This window comes from Copadichromis virginalis, linkage group LG18 (genome assembly GCF_057382275.1).
Source record: "Copadichromis virginalis isolate Kocher_CV1m ecotype Utaka linkage group LG18, C_Virginalis_male_GT1.1, whole genome shotgun sequence".
In the NCBI taxonomy this organism is placed as follows: Eukaryota; Metazoa; Chordata; class Actinopteri; order Cichliformes; family Cichlidae; genus Copadichromis; species Copadichromis virginalis.
The window spans coordinates 10300906-10318430 of NC_140635.1; the positions used below are offsets into that span (position 1 = coordinate 10300906).

Genomic DNA, 17525 nt, shown 5'->3' on the forward strand with positions numbered 1-17525 from the left:
AAGGTGCCCGAACTGTGCCAAGGAAAGATCGACCACACTGCTACACCACCAGCAGCACTCCGAACCCCGATTTTTCCTCAGATTGTGACCCTAAAATCTGATTGTTGCAACAGAAATCAAGACTCATCCCTCATATTGTACAGTTTTGGTGAGCCTGTGTGAACTGTATCCTCAGTTTCTTGTTCTTAGCTGCCAGCACCCAGTGTGCTGTTTACAAAAAAGTTTGAAACACACAAAACAGATTTGAGAAAGCTAAATCCAGCCACTCGTGGTGCGTCACAATTAATACCAACTTTCATTGAGACCATCTTTCACTGTCAGTTTAAAGACATTGTGGAATTGTGCCTTTACCACTGCCCTCGACTCAGAATGAAGCAGACACCAACTTCGAAGAACCAAAAGAAACACGTGCGCATTGTCACAGGGCATTTGTGGCAAGCAAAATTTAAAATGTTTATGGCTTGGTGCCACAGTTGATTGTCTCTAGAAGTAATAACTCACTTCATAACAGTATCTCACAAGCCTTAATGTGATAACTAAAAACTCCACCTATTCATCCAAATGTGCCCACGGCAGGATCTTAAGAAACACAACATGGCAACAACCAAAATGCCGTTATTGGGGTTCAAGATCAGGGTTTTACAAACAGATCATGGTAGTCACGGTAACATCGCCCATGTTTTAAATCTTCTCATTTTAATCTCAAATACACAACTGAATTTAATTACTCTCTTATTACTTATTACTAAGCTTATTACTCCCCACAAACATGCTACACATAGAAACTGCATAGTGATGAGTCAAATGTCCTCCAGAACTAAGGGTGGATGCTGGCATGAGATGTCAGAGAGAAAGATTCTTTACACTTAAATAGACTTGGTGCGATGTGATGTCTGCCTCAACTAACTCACAGGCTTTGCTCATCAGCCATTCATCTTCCCAAGTCACACACTGGCCCACTTTAGAATATGCAGTTACTGTAACAGACGTATCCAGGGATCCTAAAAATTATAAACTAGTGAGTTAGCATCTTAGTAATTGAAAAAAAAAGAAAAGAAAAAAAAAATATGTCAAAGGTCCCATCTGTGATTTTAGAACTTATACATTTTGTGTAAGTTAGGCTCCTTCAAGGATCCCTACAGGGTCCCAGTTTTACATTTTTTCCAAGAATATGGAAAAACTGGAAGACTAGGAGGAAGGTAGGAGATGTAACAGAATGGAGAGAAGGAAGAAATCAGCATTTGAAAGATTTAACATTTAGCAATTACTTAGACTGATCAATACGAAAAGAATCCACAACTCAAACACAGAATTTTCCATTTATTAGAAAATACAAATAAAGAAAATTATATTTTGTTATTCACATATTACGTATCCTTGAATATGTAATCCAACTTCATGTACAAAGTGAATTTAAATCTTTCCACAACGGCCTTGGGTTTCAGCAATTGTTGATCAGCAGCCTTGTGTAATAAACCTCTGTACTAAAGTAAACAGAAAACACTTCATATAAGGAAGGGGGGAAATTATAAGAGGTTTACTTTGTGATGCACTTTTGAGAGGCATCGACACTGCAGTGGCAGGTTAGGAATTTCATTTCCATGGAAAAAAAAAAGAACAACCAGAAGCACTCATATGATACAAGAAATAGTTTTGTGACACCTGCCTCAGACAGTCTCTCTGTTGGCTTGGTCGGTGCTATTTTAATGGCCTCTTTAAGTCCATCTGACAATTCAGGACACTGTTGTCTATATAAAATACTCAACACTGCTTTAGTAACTAGTTTCTGGATTATGTCTTTGACCCAGGTCATAAATAAAAATACATTTCACACAATAAATATCATCGTGGGTAGGTATAGGTAGTCAAACAAACAAAGAGAAACTTCAAAGTCTTTGACCATTTGAAATTCTTGATAGTCACCATAGATGTAAATGAGGTATTTAATGCACAACCTTCTCTTTGATTCTTCATCATTAACACTCATCCTTTAATTTCTTCAAGGAAATTTTTTTGGGTTAGTGGAAAATGTCACATAATTGAAATCTTGGCTCGACTGGAAAGTTAAAGACTATCCAGCTGTAATTTGTCTTGTTTAAGACCAAACTTGCAGAATGTGGCACTACAGTGCAAGCGCAAATTTCATGTAACTTTAGAAGATACTGTGATTTGAGGTTCAGTGCGCAGCCCATAAGAGGACAGAAATAAAATGCTGCAAAGCAACTATTTGAATGTCTTCGACTAAATTTAAAACTTACCTTACAGTAACTTCTACAACAGTTAAACTCTGTGTGGGTGAACTACACACCAGCCCATATCTTAAAATCTATTTTACTGATGCAAAATTTAATTATTTTACTTTAACAGCATTGGCATGATGTCTCAACCCAAGTTTAGAAAAACTGGTCCAGTATACTTGCTTCGTTATATATGCTATAGTATGGAACAGCAAATAAAAAAGCAGAACGCTAAATTTCAATGTAATGTGTTAAAATAATGCATACACTTGTACCAATAAAAACAATCAAATATTTTCGAATTGATATGTGATAATGAGAAATGAAATCTATGTTTGTAACTATTTTCTCTATCTTTTAAAAATGTAATTCAAATGTAAAAGGACACATAAGAAGCAGTGCCCTTTAAAATTCTATTAATATGTCATATGGGTTGAGGTAATGGTTGATTACAGGACTGTACTGGCTACTATAATAAAATAAAGTACTTTTGACACAAAATAAATGTCTTTGAGTAGTTTAGATTTTTTTTAAAAATTGAAGTTCTGCACTTAAATAACAGAAAAAGCTTTTAGTTAGTAGCTTGCAAATATCAAACATTTGTTTTTGGCCTGTTACTTAAAAAAAAAAAAAAAAAAGTTAGTAACACATAAACGAATGACAAGTCTGAGTAAATGCTCCGTTTACAGACAAGAACATCTGACAGCTTCTAATGTTTCTCACCTACAGAGACATAATGGATTCATTTGTGCAAAAACGCTCCTGTTTTTCTGAATCAGTGAGACCAGTCCATGCACATGCAGCACTGTTTGTTCTGTCTGTGCTGCTGGTTAACTCAGGCACCAGATTTTGTTTAGATGCTAAAATCGGTAATTTTAGCCCATTAAAAGGTGGTTTTCTAGGCTTATATAATTCACCTTTATGAAAATAAGTGTTGCAGGTGCATAAATGCTAAAAATGAGTTGTTTGTGCCAACCAAAGAAACATATTTCACGTAAGATCGCAAAAGAACACGAAAGCTTGATTTCTTGAGTAGTAATGATAATTCCTGACTCCCCACTTAGTGTTACACAGTTAGAAATGAGCTTCCTATGAAGGGTGGCTGTCCTCTCGGGTGAGAATTTCAGCCATCTGGGAGGGGCTCAGAGTAGAGCCGCTGCTCCTCCACATGGAAAGGAGCCAGTTGAGGTGATTCGGGCATCTGACAAGGATGCCTCCTGGGCGCCTCCTGGGCGAGGTGTTCAGGGCATGTCCCACCGGGAGGAGGCCCCGGGGCAGACCCAGGACACGCTGGAGAGAATATATCTCTCGGCTGGCCTGGGAACGCCTTGGTGTTCCCCCAGACAAGCTGGAGGAGATAGCTGGGGAGAGGGAGGTCTGGGCTTCTCTGCTTAGGCTGCCGCCCCCATGATCCGGCAGCTGATAAGCAGAAGAAGATGGATGGATGGATTTACTTTTGCTCACATTTAAAACTTTGGGAGATACTGCTATTTTTGTATGTTGATGTTTAAGAGATCCCAGAAAAACACTTGAATATACAGCAAACAGTTTGTACTGTTATCAACTATATGACTCAAAGACTCTCTCCTCTTTTACGATTTTAAGATCTCAAGTTTTTCTTTGGATTTCCAAGATAATTATTGTAATTCAGAAAAAAAAAAAAACAGGTGTATTTTTGTTCTTGTCAAGTGAATGCATCACACTTCCATACTCTCAACTTTGTTTCTCTCCTCATATTAATTACACTATTGTGAAAGGCACTCAAGAGCCCAGCACAGAACAATACAGAGCAAGTAAAGAGCAGTTGTGTTGCAGAGCAATTACACTCCTCAATCAATTCAAAAACAGATGAAGTGGTTCGAAGCACCAGGAAAACATTTCTGTGAGCACTTAAAAATATCACAGAAGTCAGATGGATCGGTCATTTTTGTGCTTGAAAAAAAAAAAAAACCTACCTCAAGATTTTGTTCTTCAGATTCAGCCTTTGAGAGTTTTACTACAAGTGTTTATATAAATAATATGAATAACTGTACTTGTGTGCTATGCTTACATATTTTTGTATATTTCAGTCCACATGCAGTTTAAGATGCAGTTTCAGGATGCTCATCTGGTTAAAACTCTTTCCACAGATCTCACAGCTGAAAGGCTGCTCTGTGATTTTCTCACACTGGTGTCTCTGAAATATATCGAAGCTATCAAAGCTTTGGCCACAGTTCGAGCATATGAAGCAGTTTTGCGTGGCAGACTCCTCGCCGCAGTTTCCCTCACGGTCAGTTGACGAGTTCATGTTAAATCCAAAAACACTCACTTCAGGAGTCCGGTCATTCGCTGTGTTGTAATCACTCACAGACACCTTGTGTATGATATGCTGATTGTGTGGCTCAGGTGTGAGAGTTATATCAGAGCTGCTGGGTTGCATGCCTAAGACAGAATACTGGTCACTGAGCATCATTTCTTCATTTTCTTTGTCTAGAAAAGGCAGATCCTTGATCGGCGACGTATATCCCTGCTGCTCACTCGCGGCTCCGGCAGCAGGACTGAGGTGATACTTGACATCTTGTAGAAGTACACAGACAGTTTGTTCAGGGGCATCGCTGCTCTTCTCAAGCCCAGACGTCCACAGCTGACTTTGATCTGGTGCTGCCGTGCCATTATCAGTCCCTACCTGACCTACAGCCTGAAAATTCTCTCCATTAGGCTCCAGCTTTACCATAACAGTTTCCTCCCTGGCCGTCTCACCGTATGTGGGGCCTGGTAAGGGTTCCTCAAAAGGTGGTAGTCCATTCTTAGATTCTGCCAAGTTCTGCAACAGTTGGTTATCAGGAAGTGTAAACATCATGTGCTGGGGCTCCAGCACATCTGGGTTTTCTCCTTTCCAGAAAAAACAAGAACAGACGTTAATTAGCAGATAGTGTTAGCCAACAAATTTTATACACAATAGTGCTGGTTGTTTTCACATATGGATCCCATAAAGTGGAAAATACACATTTAATGGGGATATAGAAATATGATCAGCAAACCAAAAAAAACTATTCACGGCTTTCGCCGGGCTGCCACGAACCGCTCCACAGGAAGCTGTATCACAGTTGACTCCTGGTTTCAGCATTGATAAACTTATAATATTTATCATGACCAAAACTAAATGAATTATACTGTTAATTTGCTGTTTTTCCTAATGAATTTCTTCAGAAATAAATTTCTTACCATGTTGTGAAACCTGTGTGTCTCATTAGGAAAAAAGTACGAGTTTTTAAGCTTTAACAAAAATGCACTATTCCAGCTACCAAAACGTGTACCTGCTTTTTTCCAATCATCTATAATGTTATAGAGAAGTTCGATACTTTTGCCCCTTCCTTACCATTTCTGTGTGTCTTCATGTGGCCTTTGAGGCTACTCTTCTGATTGAAGCACCTCCCACAGATGTGGCAGCCGTATGGCTTCTCGCCGGTATGAATTCGCAAATGCCTTTCAAGGTGTCCGGCTCGCTCGAAGATCTTGCCGCAGTACGAGCAGATGAAGCACTTCTTTGGTTTGATTACCTGAAAAGATCTGCTTCTCCTCTGATGCACATGATTCATCAAGGTCTCTGTCATACCGTGTAAGCCTCCTTCTTGTGAGATCATAAGAGGGTCTGAGGATCCAAAGGGCGTTTGGGAGATCATGGTGTTTTTGAGTTCACCGTACGGTTTTCCTGGGAAAGAGAAGGTGCTACAAGAAGCTTCAGCTGGTGGAGAGAGTAACTGAGCCATCCCGGGGAACGATGGCATGTTTTGCTCCGAGCTGCTAAGAAATTCTGTACTGCCCATCTCAGGGTTGTTTTGTAGTCTGGGCATCCACTGCTGGCTGTCTCTCTCAAACGCTGCGAAGGTGTCGCCGAGGGTTTCAACTCCTTCTCTTGTCTGCTCGTTTCCCCCGTGAAAGAGTGGTGGCGGTGTGATAGTCTTCTCTGCAGGCTCAGATTTAACCTGTACAGGTGTTGGCAGAATGTCCTCACTCTTAGGTAGAGCATCTTCAACGATCGCTTCTTCAGGGCGATGCGCATCAATAGGTGGATTCACCTCAGGAATCAGTTTCTGCTCAGCCACTTGGATCTCAACAGGTCCTGACTGAATACCTGTTTAAGCAGAGAGAGGAGGAAAAATAAGGTAATTCACCTTTTAAACATTGACGAGTTTATTCTGGTTTCAGAATGGATAATCTTATATTCAATCACTACTCCTCCAATCCAGTTGTCAAAGTATCTATAGATATTTGACCCTGTTGATTCAATGTTGAGTAAAAAGGTGCTTAGACAAAAAAAAAAAAAAAAAAAAAAAAAAAAAGGCTCTTGCATGAATATATGCAAATAGGTGAATGAGGCTTGTAACAAGAAACCACACTGAGTTCTTAAATAGACTAGAGAAGCACTATATTAAAGTGCCAGACCATTTACAATTTACAAGTCAGTCAGTCCACCATCTCCCCAAGACCTCCACAAACCAACTACGACCCTTCTGTCAAATCATCAGTGCCACTGCTCCAAGTTCCAGTCAGTACCTTCCCCACACTCAAACAAATGAAATTGGGTGGTTGTTACATGTGCAAGATTCAAGCTTGTAATTTGAACTAAATAATTTCATGTTTCTATGGTGAACGTAATTAAATCATGTAGCATCTGCATGAAATTCAGCAACTTAATTTGTACTTGTTAAGATGACATGATACAATCTAGTAAGAGTGGTTCGTTGCCTGGACTCACGACATTCACAAGATCACATTAGATGTCAAACTGCAGGGAAATCGCTGGAGTTTTAAGAGGCAGACAACTACACCCACACCACGTGTATGCTATCGCTATTTATTGTGGTTTAACCTGTCAGGGACAAAACAGTGCAGAAAATTCTGCATCAAGCTTTGTAATCATAGCTTTCCTAGTTTTGCTAGGAAATTGGCGATACTAAATTACCCATGAATGTAAGTGCAAATGGTTGTTTGTCTCTATGAAATCATCAACCCCTATATTGGTTCATTAAGCACGACTAGCAGTAATTGCCTTGATTAACAAAGTAGTTGTTCCAACAACAAGATTTCATTGTGTTTTCCTAAAGTTTTTAACTTGTGTAGAATGAATTAAAACAAATTTCACTCTACATACTGAAATCAATCACTTCAAGTCAATGCAAGTATGCTACGGTGATCCAACGTAATCTGATTACATAAAACCACCAGATGCCAAATGTGTTGGTTTGACATGGTCTAAAATGGGTTACTGTACTTGGTTAAATCACGTGGAAAAAGGTGCCATGATTAAATTGTGTTCATCCAAAGATAGATATTTTTTTGAGTGCATTGTTTCAGCATTTTCAGTGGTGGGCTTTATGCCAAATTGCTTTTAACTATAACTAATTTGTTTTAAAATATGATTTAAATCGGGTGACACCGTGGTTAGCACTGTTGCCTCACAGCAAGAAGGTCCTGAGTTCAATTCCACCATCAGGCCAGGGTCTTTCTATGTGGAGTTTGCATATTCTCCCTGTGTTTGCGTGGGTTCTCCGGCTTCCTCCCACAGTCCAAAGACATGCAGTTAGTGGGGATAGGTTAATTGGAAACACTAAGTGGAGGAAATATTTTTTTAATGGTGCCAGCCTCATCTGAATTAAAGACTAGATTTCATTTAAAGCACACTTAAAGACCCTCCAAGAATGTGGAAAAATTAATATTAAATATAGGTTTCCTGTCCAGACTGAATATAAATGACACAGATGTTTTTGGCCAGAATTTGGCCTGTGGACACCTCAGGACCTCCAGGAGGAACTGGAGAAAACATTGCTGGGAAAATGACGCCTGAAAACACTCAGCTCACTATCGCTGCAATTTCAGAGGTGTGGATGAAAATGGTGGTCTAAGGAGCTTGGAAAGAAAAGCGTCTGGACTTCTTTAAGTTGCTTGAAGACGTTTCACCTCTCATCCGAGAAGCTTCTTCAGTTCTGGTGGTTTGACTAAGGTCTGCTATGAAGTCTATTGTAGTGTTCCAGTTATTTAATTAATGGATAAGTTCATCAAAAATAAGCAAATTTCATTATTCAAAAGTCATTTTAGTCATTATTGAGGCAAAAAAAAAAAAAAAAAACCAAACAAAACCAAAGATTAAACTGGTACATGTTCTCAAACTTGAGTCAGGTGTATGTCTGTGGAGTTTTGTGACCTCCAGTTTTTTGTTCAGCGCTTCTCAGAGTGTCAGTTCACACCAGAAATGAAGTGTTTAGTCTTGTGGGTGGGGGTTCGTTGATATTGAAAACTGACCAGATTCTCGCCTCCCTAATCTGCTCTGTGCAACTTGAGGCGTCTTCATCAAAAATAGACCCGGCTCCATTTTAAGCAGCACTGAGACCTCAAGTCACTCCTACAATGCTTCTGAATCACACAGCAGCACATCTGGTGGAACTGTAATCATCATTTTGAGTGGGTGCAATTAGCTCCAGAGGCTTCAGAGCCAGAACATGCAGCCATGTTTGGTATATTCACGGGGTTAGCAGGTTTCAACCTCACACTACAGAAATGGTATAAAACTGCAGAGCGAGCCCCACTGGCAGCCACAGGGAAACTGAGTGTAGAAACTGCAATTAAAATTAATCATTTTGAATTTGTTTATTTATTGGATGAAAGGAATATTCTGCTCACCCCTAAGTTAAATGTCAAAAAACTCATTTTTTATTGTTAATAATAACAACAATTGAGACCAAAAGTGATCAGTTGGTATGGAAAATAATGCTCCTGCTTCTTTACCATCAGCAGTTAAAGCTTTAAGCTGTTTAAAACACAAGTAGTTTAAGCTTTAGAAATTCTTTCCTTTAAACACCCGCAGGGAAGGAAACTTGCGACCCCTGCTTGACAATAATCATGATGTCGTCTATGAAGACATCTGGAAACGGTTTGGATTTGACGCCACACTCGAACACAAAGTTATGGTGGCTTACCAACTATGCTAAATACTTTGAGGGAACCCCTGAAATGATTTATTGTTTCATCTGCCTGCAAACACAGAGGGTCATTTTTGTCCTTGGTGTTGCTTGCTATGCTCTGCTAAGATCAGCAGAAAATAAGCTGAAAATTGGTTAATTGCCTAAAGGTTCGAAGGGCACTGAACAATTCAATAGTGTCACGTTACATGCATGAACTGGGTTTCAACCTCAGTAACTAATATCCGGTGGATCTTGTACAGAGCCCGGTGGTCTTGCTCTGGGTAGCACAAAGCTAGAAATTGGCTCTACAAGGCAGGAAGGGGGACTCTGCTGTTCACTGAGACCCTTTTAAGTCACCTTCCCCTCCACTCACTCACTGTCATCACACCTAACCCACATAATTTTTCCTGTGCTTACTGACTTCAAACTGTGAACCAAGACTCAGAGACAGAAGATAAAAATAACACACCACAGCGTACAACTAGCTACTAACGTGTCATGTGAATGACATGAACCTTCAAATTAAAAGATAAAATTACTGCTTCTACATGTTTCATATAAATTACATATAATTTTAAATGTGTCTTTAATCTTTCATTCATTCTTATAAGTAAAATCTATAATACTGTACGCTGGCAGAGAGCCAATGACCCCAGGCATCCAAGTTTGATCCTCCACAAATCCGTGAACCTCCCTAATCCTGCCCTGCTGAAGAATCGTTGAGCAATGTAGTAATTCCCCACCAACCAAACAGCCACCGGTCCTGACCTCCTTCAGTACGATAACAGAGGAGGATACTGCCTGAGTGCACACACCATTATGCAGCAACACCCTGATTTACATGTACCTCCAAACTACTGGAGACCTCAAAACTGCCAAGTGTAACACAAAGTCTTTTGGCCCTTCTGAGAGTGACAATGATTGTGCAGTTACTGAAATATTTGAGCATGTACGACAGATGTTTTCACAACTTTTTCTCTGCTCATGTTCAGACTGTTAGAAAAGCAGAGGAGCAGCTTAACTCATTCACTGCCATTGACGTCTATAACCGTCAATGGCAGTGAATGAGTCAATGGGTTTAACTCATTCACTGCCAATGGCTGGCAGTGAATGAGTTAACTGGGTCCAGGGCTGCTTTCACCCGGAACCTTTTTAGTCTTTGTACAAAACGAGCTGCATGCGAGGATGTAGACAAACGGTCTTTCATCTGTCAACGTGAAGTCACACTCGAGTTAGTTTTGGTCCCATACCTGAATGGCATTATCACCTAAAAATCAACAGTACTTCTGCTAGTAAGAAACCTTCTGAAGCAGATTTCCTGTTGCGTTAGAAGTGAGAACAGGCAGCTTCGAACCATTTTGTGACAGGTTCCCTTTTAGCGTTGTATGAAGTTCCTGTGTGAAAATAGCTCAAACCTTTATGATAAATATGGCGCTAAATGTAAGGGTCATATTTATTTCTTTTTTGTTTTGCCAAACCTGCCACCAGTAGGGAGAGCTGTCAATCAGTTTGTAGTTCTTCAGAACAATGGCTTAATCTGACAGAGCCGTTGCCTAGGACAGAGTTTGTGACTGTGGTTGATGCTCCTGAAAAACTATAATAAGAAGCTTTTGTGTTTGTCTTTGTGTCTCAAATCATCTAAACGAGCTTTCTGCACTAACCATTTTGGTCGCTTCTGAAAAGCTAATTGGTCGACATATTGTTCTTATACAAAATCTGTTTGTTTCTTTGTCTCCAACTATGCTTAAACAATCGTGAGTTGAGCAACCAAACGTGGAGGACAGGTACATCTAAAGATGGAAGCAACATGGAAGATAAAAGTGAGGAGAAAACATGAATGACATTTGGTGACTTCAAGTGACTATGAGTGGGGCAGGACTCCAACATGAGAGTACGGGACCAATGAGAGTACAGGACCAATAAGAGTACAGGAAACTGTTGACTGGCATACAATCTTAGAGAGTTACCAAGGCAACCAGAACCTGGAATGTCAGCAGGTGAGCAGCTGTCAGCTTCACAGCAAAGTGCAACAAGCAAAGTGCTTTCAGCATGAACAAAGTTTATCTCTCTATCAAGTATATCATGCCATCATGTTGCCTAGCAACCACCAAACAATAGTTAGGTAGGTATAAATGATCAATTATTCTCATCTATGCACCTATAACACCTTTTAAAAGTTTTAAGTTCACAATAACATCTCATTTAGATCCACAAAGACTTATTCGGGCATGTCCTGTTGCTTAGGAACCACCTAGCAATAGGCTAAAACGATCAATTTTTAGTATTTATTTATCTACGACACCTATCATGATTGGACTGTGTTCCTGCATTCAAGAAATATCTCTAAAATTAGAAACACCCTGTCTCAAAGTGATGCTGAAAAACTTCTATGCTCAACTATAGTAATTCATTTACAGGCTTTCCTAAAACATTACCTCATTACTCTCAGGAAAAAGTTTTTTGTTATCCTACTTACAATACTTTCATGTTACTCTGTAAAATAGCTGAAAAACTCTGTCTCATAATCACCATTTAACATTATACATACTCTTCTCACATGCAAGGTCTTGAAGAATCAGGCCCAATATAATCTTAAAGACCTTATAATACGATATCACCCCAACAGAGCACGTTTCTGGTTCTTAGGGATTAAAAAGTAGAATAGGAGGCAGATCCTTCAGCTTTCAGGCCCCTCTTCTTCTCTTCTTAAATATTTCCTCTTTGATGAAGCATATAGTTGGGGCTGCTGAACCCTCCCTTTTTTTAATACTGCAATAGCTTGCTCATAGGAGCATAGGCATATATCAGCAAAAAAAGAAAGGAGTCATGTGTCTATACTTGCACCCTCAGAATAGTTTGCTTGTTCAGTTGTTGAGTGCTTGAAAGCATTGAAGATGAACACTGCCTTCATTTCCACAAGCTTTAACTGACCAAGTGTTTCACTGATGAGAGCTGGTTACAATCCAACTTAAAGCAACAAACCAAAAACCTCATAGTAGGAAGCATTTTACTTACATCTTCTGTGAATCTTTGTGTGCTCCTTGAGGCTGCATTTCTGATTGAACCGCCTCCCACATATCTCGCAGCGGTATGGCTTCTCACCAGTGTGAATCCTTTTATGCCGCTCGAGATGCCCCGCGCGCTCGAAACATTTGCCGCAGTACGGACAGATAAAGCCTTTCTTAAACATCAGCCTCTTTACCGTCCTCCTCCGTGCCGTGTTGTACGCATTGCGGTACAGACTATAACCCAGTAACCCACGACCAAAGTGGTTCTGCTGAAATCCACCAGAGCTGCTGCAGGACACGGCCAGCCCACTGTCCAAAGACGATTCGGGAAGACACGACAGGGAGTTCTGTCCTAAACGTAAATAATGAGAGCTGTTATGTCCAGTCTCATTTTGTGTCGTCGATCTCCACTGTCCACTTTCATACAGAGGCAGCTCTTCTCCTGGTTTGTCGGACTGTCTGCTGGCCTGTTGATTTTCCTCCTCCACAGGTTCACATTTGACCTTCACTTCAGGTACAGACAGAGTGGCGGGTCCATCATCAGCATGCACATTTTCAAGAGAGTTCTTCACATCACCAGCACCACCCTGGCTTTCTGCAGAAAGATAAACATGCATGTTATAACTGAATTAAACCATCACTAACTTAATTCCAAAACAATTAGAAGCCGGAGGAAGTAATTTCCCCAGAGTCAAGATAGACATTAGTTGAATGCCATTTGTTCATCTGATTTTGTGTTTACACAACTTTTGATCTGCATTTCATGAAGTTTAATGGAGAGGTGAAGCAGTGGCAAAGGAAGAACTTGTTAAACTTTGGTCTGTTATTACGTTCTAAAAGTTTGAAAAACAGAACATTGGTCGTGGCAGAGTATGGACTCTGCACGCACCACTTTAGTTTCACATTATTCAAGTTTTGAAATCAGGTCCTTGGTAAAACTTGCAAAACTGTTACATGGCAATATCTCCAAACACTATGCACCATGCGTGAGTTTAAAACTTTTCACAAGGTGCACAGATTTATTTTGGACCTCATAAATAGCAGAGCTAAAAGTGTTATGTGATCCGCCTCAACAAACCAGAAGTTATTCTTGTGAATGACGTGTAACTAATGAGATCTTGGAGTAAATGTAAATATGCCCTTTCGGATTTTGTTCAAGAATCTAATCAATCCTCTAATGATCGTGTTTCACTACCTAAATTTGGCAGGTACTTACATAGTGCTTTCATACTCTAAACGAGCATTAAACATGCTTTTTACTACAAACCTCATTTAATTCTATTTATGTACCAAATCACAACAACAGTCGCCTCAAGGCGCTTGATATTGTAAGGTAAAGAATCTACAGCAATTGACAGAAAACCCAAACAATGAAATGATCCCCTGTAAGGAAGAATTTCTGGTAGAAACAGGCTCGGTGGGGCGGGGCAGTCTCCCATAACCACACATAGTGAGTGAAAATAGGTGAGTGAAGAACAAATACTTCTGTTGGCTTCATCGGGTGAGGGCCTCCAGCTCGCACTGGAACGGTTCGCAGCCGAGTGTGAAGCAGCGGGAATGAGGATCAGCACCTCCATATCTGAGGCCATGGTTCTCAGCCGGAAAAGGGTGGAGTGCCCACTCCGGGTCGGGGATGAGTTCCTGCCCCAAGTGGAGGAGTTAAAGTATCTCGGGGTCTTGTTCGCGAGTGATGGGAGAAGGGAGCCGGAGATCGACAGACGGATTGGGGCTGCAGCTGCAGTAATGCAGATGCTGCACCGGTCCATCGTGGTGAAGAGGGAGCTGAGTGTAAAAGCGAAGCTCTCAATTTACCGGTCGATCTACGTCCCTACCCTCACCTATGGCCACGAGCTGTGGGTAGTAACCGAAAGAACGAGATCGCGGATACAAGCGGCAGAAATGAGCTTCCTCCGAAGGGTGGCTGGCCTCTCCCTTAGAGATAGGGTGAGAAGTTCGGCCATCTGGGAGGGGCTCAGAGTAGAGCCGCTGCTGCTCCACATCGAAAGGAGCCAGCTAAGGTGGTTCGGGCATCTGACAAGGATGCCCCCTGGGCGCCTCCTGGGTGAGGTGTTCCAGGCATGTCCCACCGGGAGGAGGCCCCGGGGCAGACCCAGGACACGCTGGAGAGATTATATCTCTCGGCTGGCCTGGGAACGTCTTGGTGTTCCCCCGGATAAGCTGGAGGAGGTGGCTGGGGAGAGGGAGGTCTGGGCCTCTTTGCTTAGGCTGCTGCCCCCGCGACCCGGCCTCGAATAAAGCGGATGAGGATGGATGGATGGATGAAGAACAAATACTCAACTTTGGCCTATTGTAGTATAACTAAGGGAGGATTCGGGGTTAACTGATCCAGCCCTAACTCTACGGTTTACCATAAAGGAAAAGTTGAAATGTAATCTTAAAAATAAGAGCTGGTTCCACAGAGGATGCTTCCAATTTTACTTTTAAACATCCTAGGAATCACAAGTAAGCCAGGAATCCGAGAGACAATTGCTCTATTGGGGTCTTTAAGATAAGACAGGGCCTGATTATTCAGACAACCCCTGCTGGTCCTGACAGATGGCCGACCTTCCCTGAGGACATTCTGCTGGAGGTTTTTTCCTCTTTAAAAGGGAGTTTTTCCTTTCCACTGTCGCCAAGTGCTCGCTCAAAGCGGGTTGTTTGATTAGTGTCTTTATCTTACAATATAAAGCACCTTTGACTGTTGTTGTGTTTTGCACTATATAAATCAAATTGAACTGAACCGATGTTGTACGTGAGGAGAATTATTGTAAAATTAGATTCTGGATTTAACAGGAAGCCAACAAAGAGAGGCCAGTGTGAGAGGAACACGCTCTCTTTTTCTAGTCCCTGTCAGTACTCTCACTGCAGCCTTTTGGATTAACTGAGTTTTTAGGACAGCCTGATAATAATGAATTACAATAGCCCAGCCTAGAAGTAATAAATGCATGAACTAGTTTTTCAGCATCACTCTGAGACTGGATGTTTCTAATTTTAGAGATACTGCGCAAATGCAAGACAGCAGCCCTACATATTTGTTTAATATTGCCCATTGACTGAGAGCTTTCAAACCATCCCTCACTCTGATGGATTCATTGGAGGAGCCAAGGATTCAACCACCCACCCTGCAATTAGCGGACAACCTGCTTTATCTCCTATGCCACAAATCCATGAGCTGTACAGCTCACTAAATATGTGAATATTAGTAATATGTAAAAGCACCACTATCTCGACTTCTTGTACATTTTGGAAAGCTACAGCGCTTAATACATTTTTAGACGACCATCCAATATAAGATTTATGCCACAGCTGCCCTAAATTAACAGTAATTACCAAAATCAATCTGTAATGGTTAACCCACCATATCCACAAGCTCTTTTATTGAAGTGATACTTTTAATATAACTATTGTTGACATCCAATAACTTTTCAATTTGATTTTACAAAAAAAAAAAAAAAAACAGACAATACTATTACTTTTTTAAAGTAAGATGACAAATTACTGTTATTTACTTGCATTCACAAACAAAAAATAATATTAATTTTACTGGTTAACTGTTTGATTAATTTCCGACTTCTCAAAGGAGTCCAGTGTGCCAGCTCCAGTGTGAGTAATCAAATGTGAATTCAGTCATTTTTTGTTTTAAACTTGTTTTTGACAGATTTCTAAAATATGTTCTTTCTTGTTTTTAATGGCAGTTAAGCAATAAATACAGTAAGCACAACTGGTGCACTGAACTCATGCCCGTGTAAGTAATACTGTTTATTCTGACCTATGTGAGCAGGCGGGAGAGACTCATGAAACAAACCAAATATTTGTACCAAATGTTCTTCAAAATGAAACGAATCACTCAAAGAGCTACAACAAAGTGAGAAAATAGATTTGTGTGTTTCATATCTGTCCCCAGAAAAGGTCCACATGGCATCTGGACAAAAATCTATTTCTAAGTAACTTCTGCTAATATCTTATCGCAAAGAAGAGAAACAATTTTGTAATGCTTACATTCTTTTCTTTACACTATATAACTGCAAACACGCCAGCTCATTAAAAAGACCTATTTTGGTCCTCATGTCCTGCAGCCAAAAGATAAATGATCCAAAATGACCACTGGAACGATTTCCCATATTATTGCAGAGCAAATAAAAGCCAAAGCCTTGTGCTGGGGGATTTTTCACAACGTGGCAACATAAACATTTGTTCTTAAAATATTATTTTTTCTCTAGAATTTAATAAAGTATTTCTCTACCTTTACACAACCCCTTTATAAAAGTTTGAAAACTGAGATTTGTGCATTTTCGTCCCTGACAAACCTTGCATCAGTGTACCAGTAAGTTGGCACCCCTCAGCAAAGAGGTGCCAGGTTAGCACGGCAGCTACAGGGTGTTGAGGTGTGGTTTAGCTCGGGTCCAGCTCACCATCTCTCCCGTGGTGGTCGGGTCTCAGGGTCACCGCCTGCTGGGTTACTCTCAGCTCGCCGTGCAGGAGCTCGATGTTGCTCTTCAGCTTCTTGATCTCGTTTTCACGCTGGCACATTTCCAGCCGCAGCACCACCATGCCATCCTCCACAACTTTGGCGATTTCTGCCACGGCTGCTTTGGACAAGGCATCAATCACGGAGGCGATCTGGGAGCGCAGAGCAACGCTGCTCAACATTATCGTGAACCGACCAAGGAGTGAAGGAGGGCTGAACTTTAAAGCCAGAGAAGCGGCTCGGTGGGTCCCACGTCAGGGAGGTGAGTTAACGGCTGCGTCTAAGCGAAGCAGGCCGATGCGGGAGCCGCTGGCTCTTCCCAGCCTGCAGGCATTTGGTTAGCCTGATGTTGGTTTTTAATGAGTACAAAGAGATAAACACTTTCTCGTTTTACGGAAGTGATGACACACATACCGTAAAAACGCGAAGAAGAGCGCAACGCATATTGTCACCGCACTTCTGGGGCTGCTGGACCTTTTTTTGTTAAACCAAAAACAAAAAGTCTTCAAAAGACTAAAGTAGGAAGTTTACGAGAATCTAGAGAAAACATGCTATTTTCAGGTTTTATCTTAAAGGGACCATATCGCTTTACTCTTCAAGCATTTACTTATGAGAAGTTTCCAATGTTTCCAGTCACGTCAATACAACACACACAGCAGCTGTGAGAGGAGGTTGCAGGGACCATCTATAAAGTGCAACACGACAAAAGAAATCATACACTTTCATAACATTTGAATCTGGATTAATTACAGTATGTTCATCTAAAAGTGTTGTAACCAGAGTCAGAGATTATTTTAAATTCCCACCAGTTCTATGCACCAACACAATGGAGAGCTGCTAAGTTTTAGGAACACCTGAGAGTAAAATTTAT

The 17525-nt window shown here is 40.9% G+C and overlaps 1 protein-coding gene across 1 annotated transcript; it reads right to left on the reverse strand.

Annotated features, from left to right (window-relative positions):
- Positions 1–1172: 1172 nt before the first annotated feature.
- On the reverse strand, positions 1173–16836 carry LOC146687301 (uncharacterized). Its single transcript, XM_085438093.1, has 4 exons — positions 16599–16836; positions 12194–12781; positions 5596–6351; positions 1173–5108 (listed from the first exon to the last, which is right to left on the reverse strand). Exons 1-4 carry the CDS (start codon positions 16834–16836, stop codon positions 4303–4305), a joined length of 2388 nt encoding a protein of 795 aa, XP_085294219.1. The 3' UTR covers positions 1173–4302.
- Between the last annotated feature and the right edge of the window lie 689 nt (positions 16837–17525).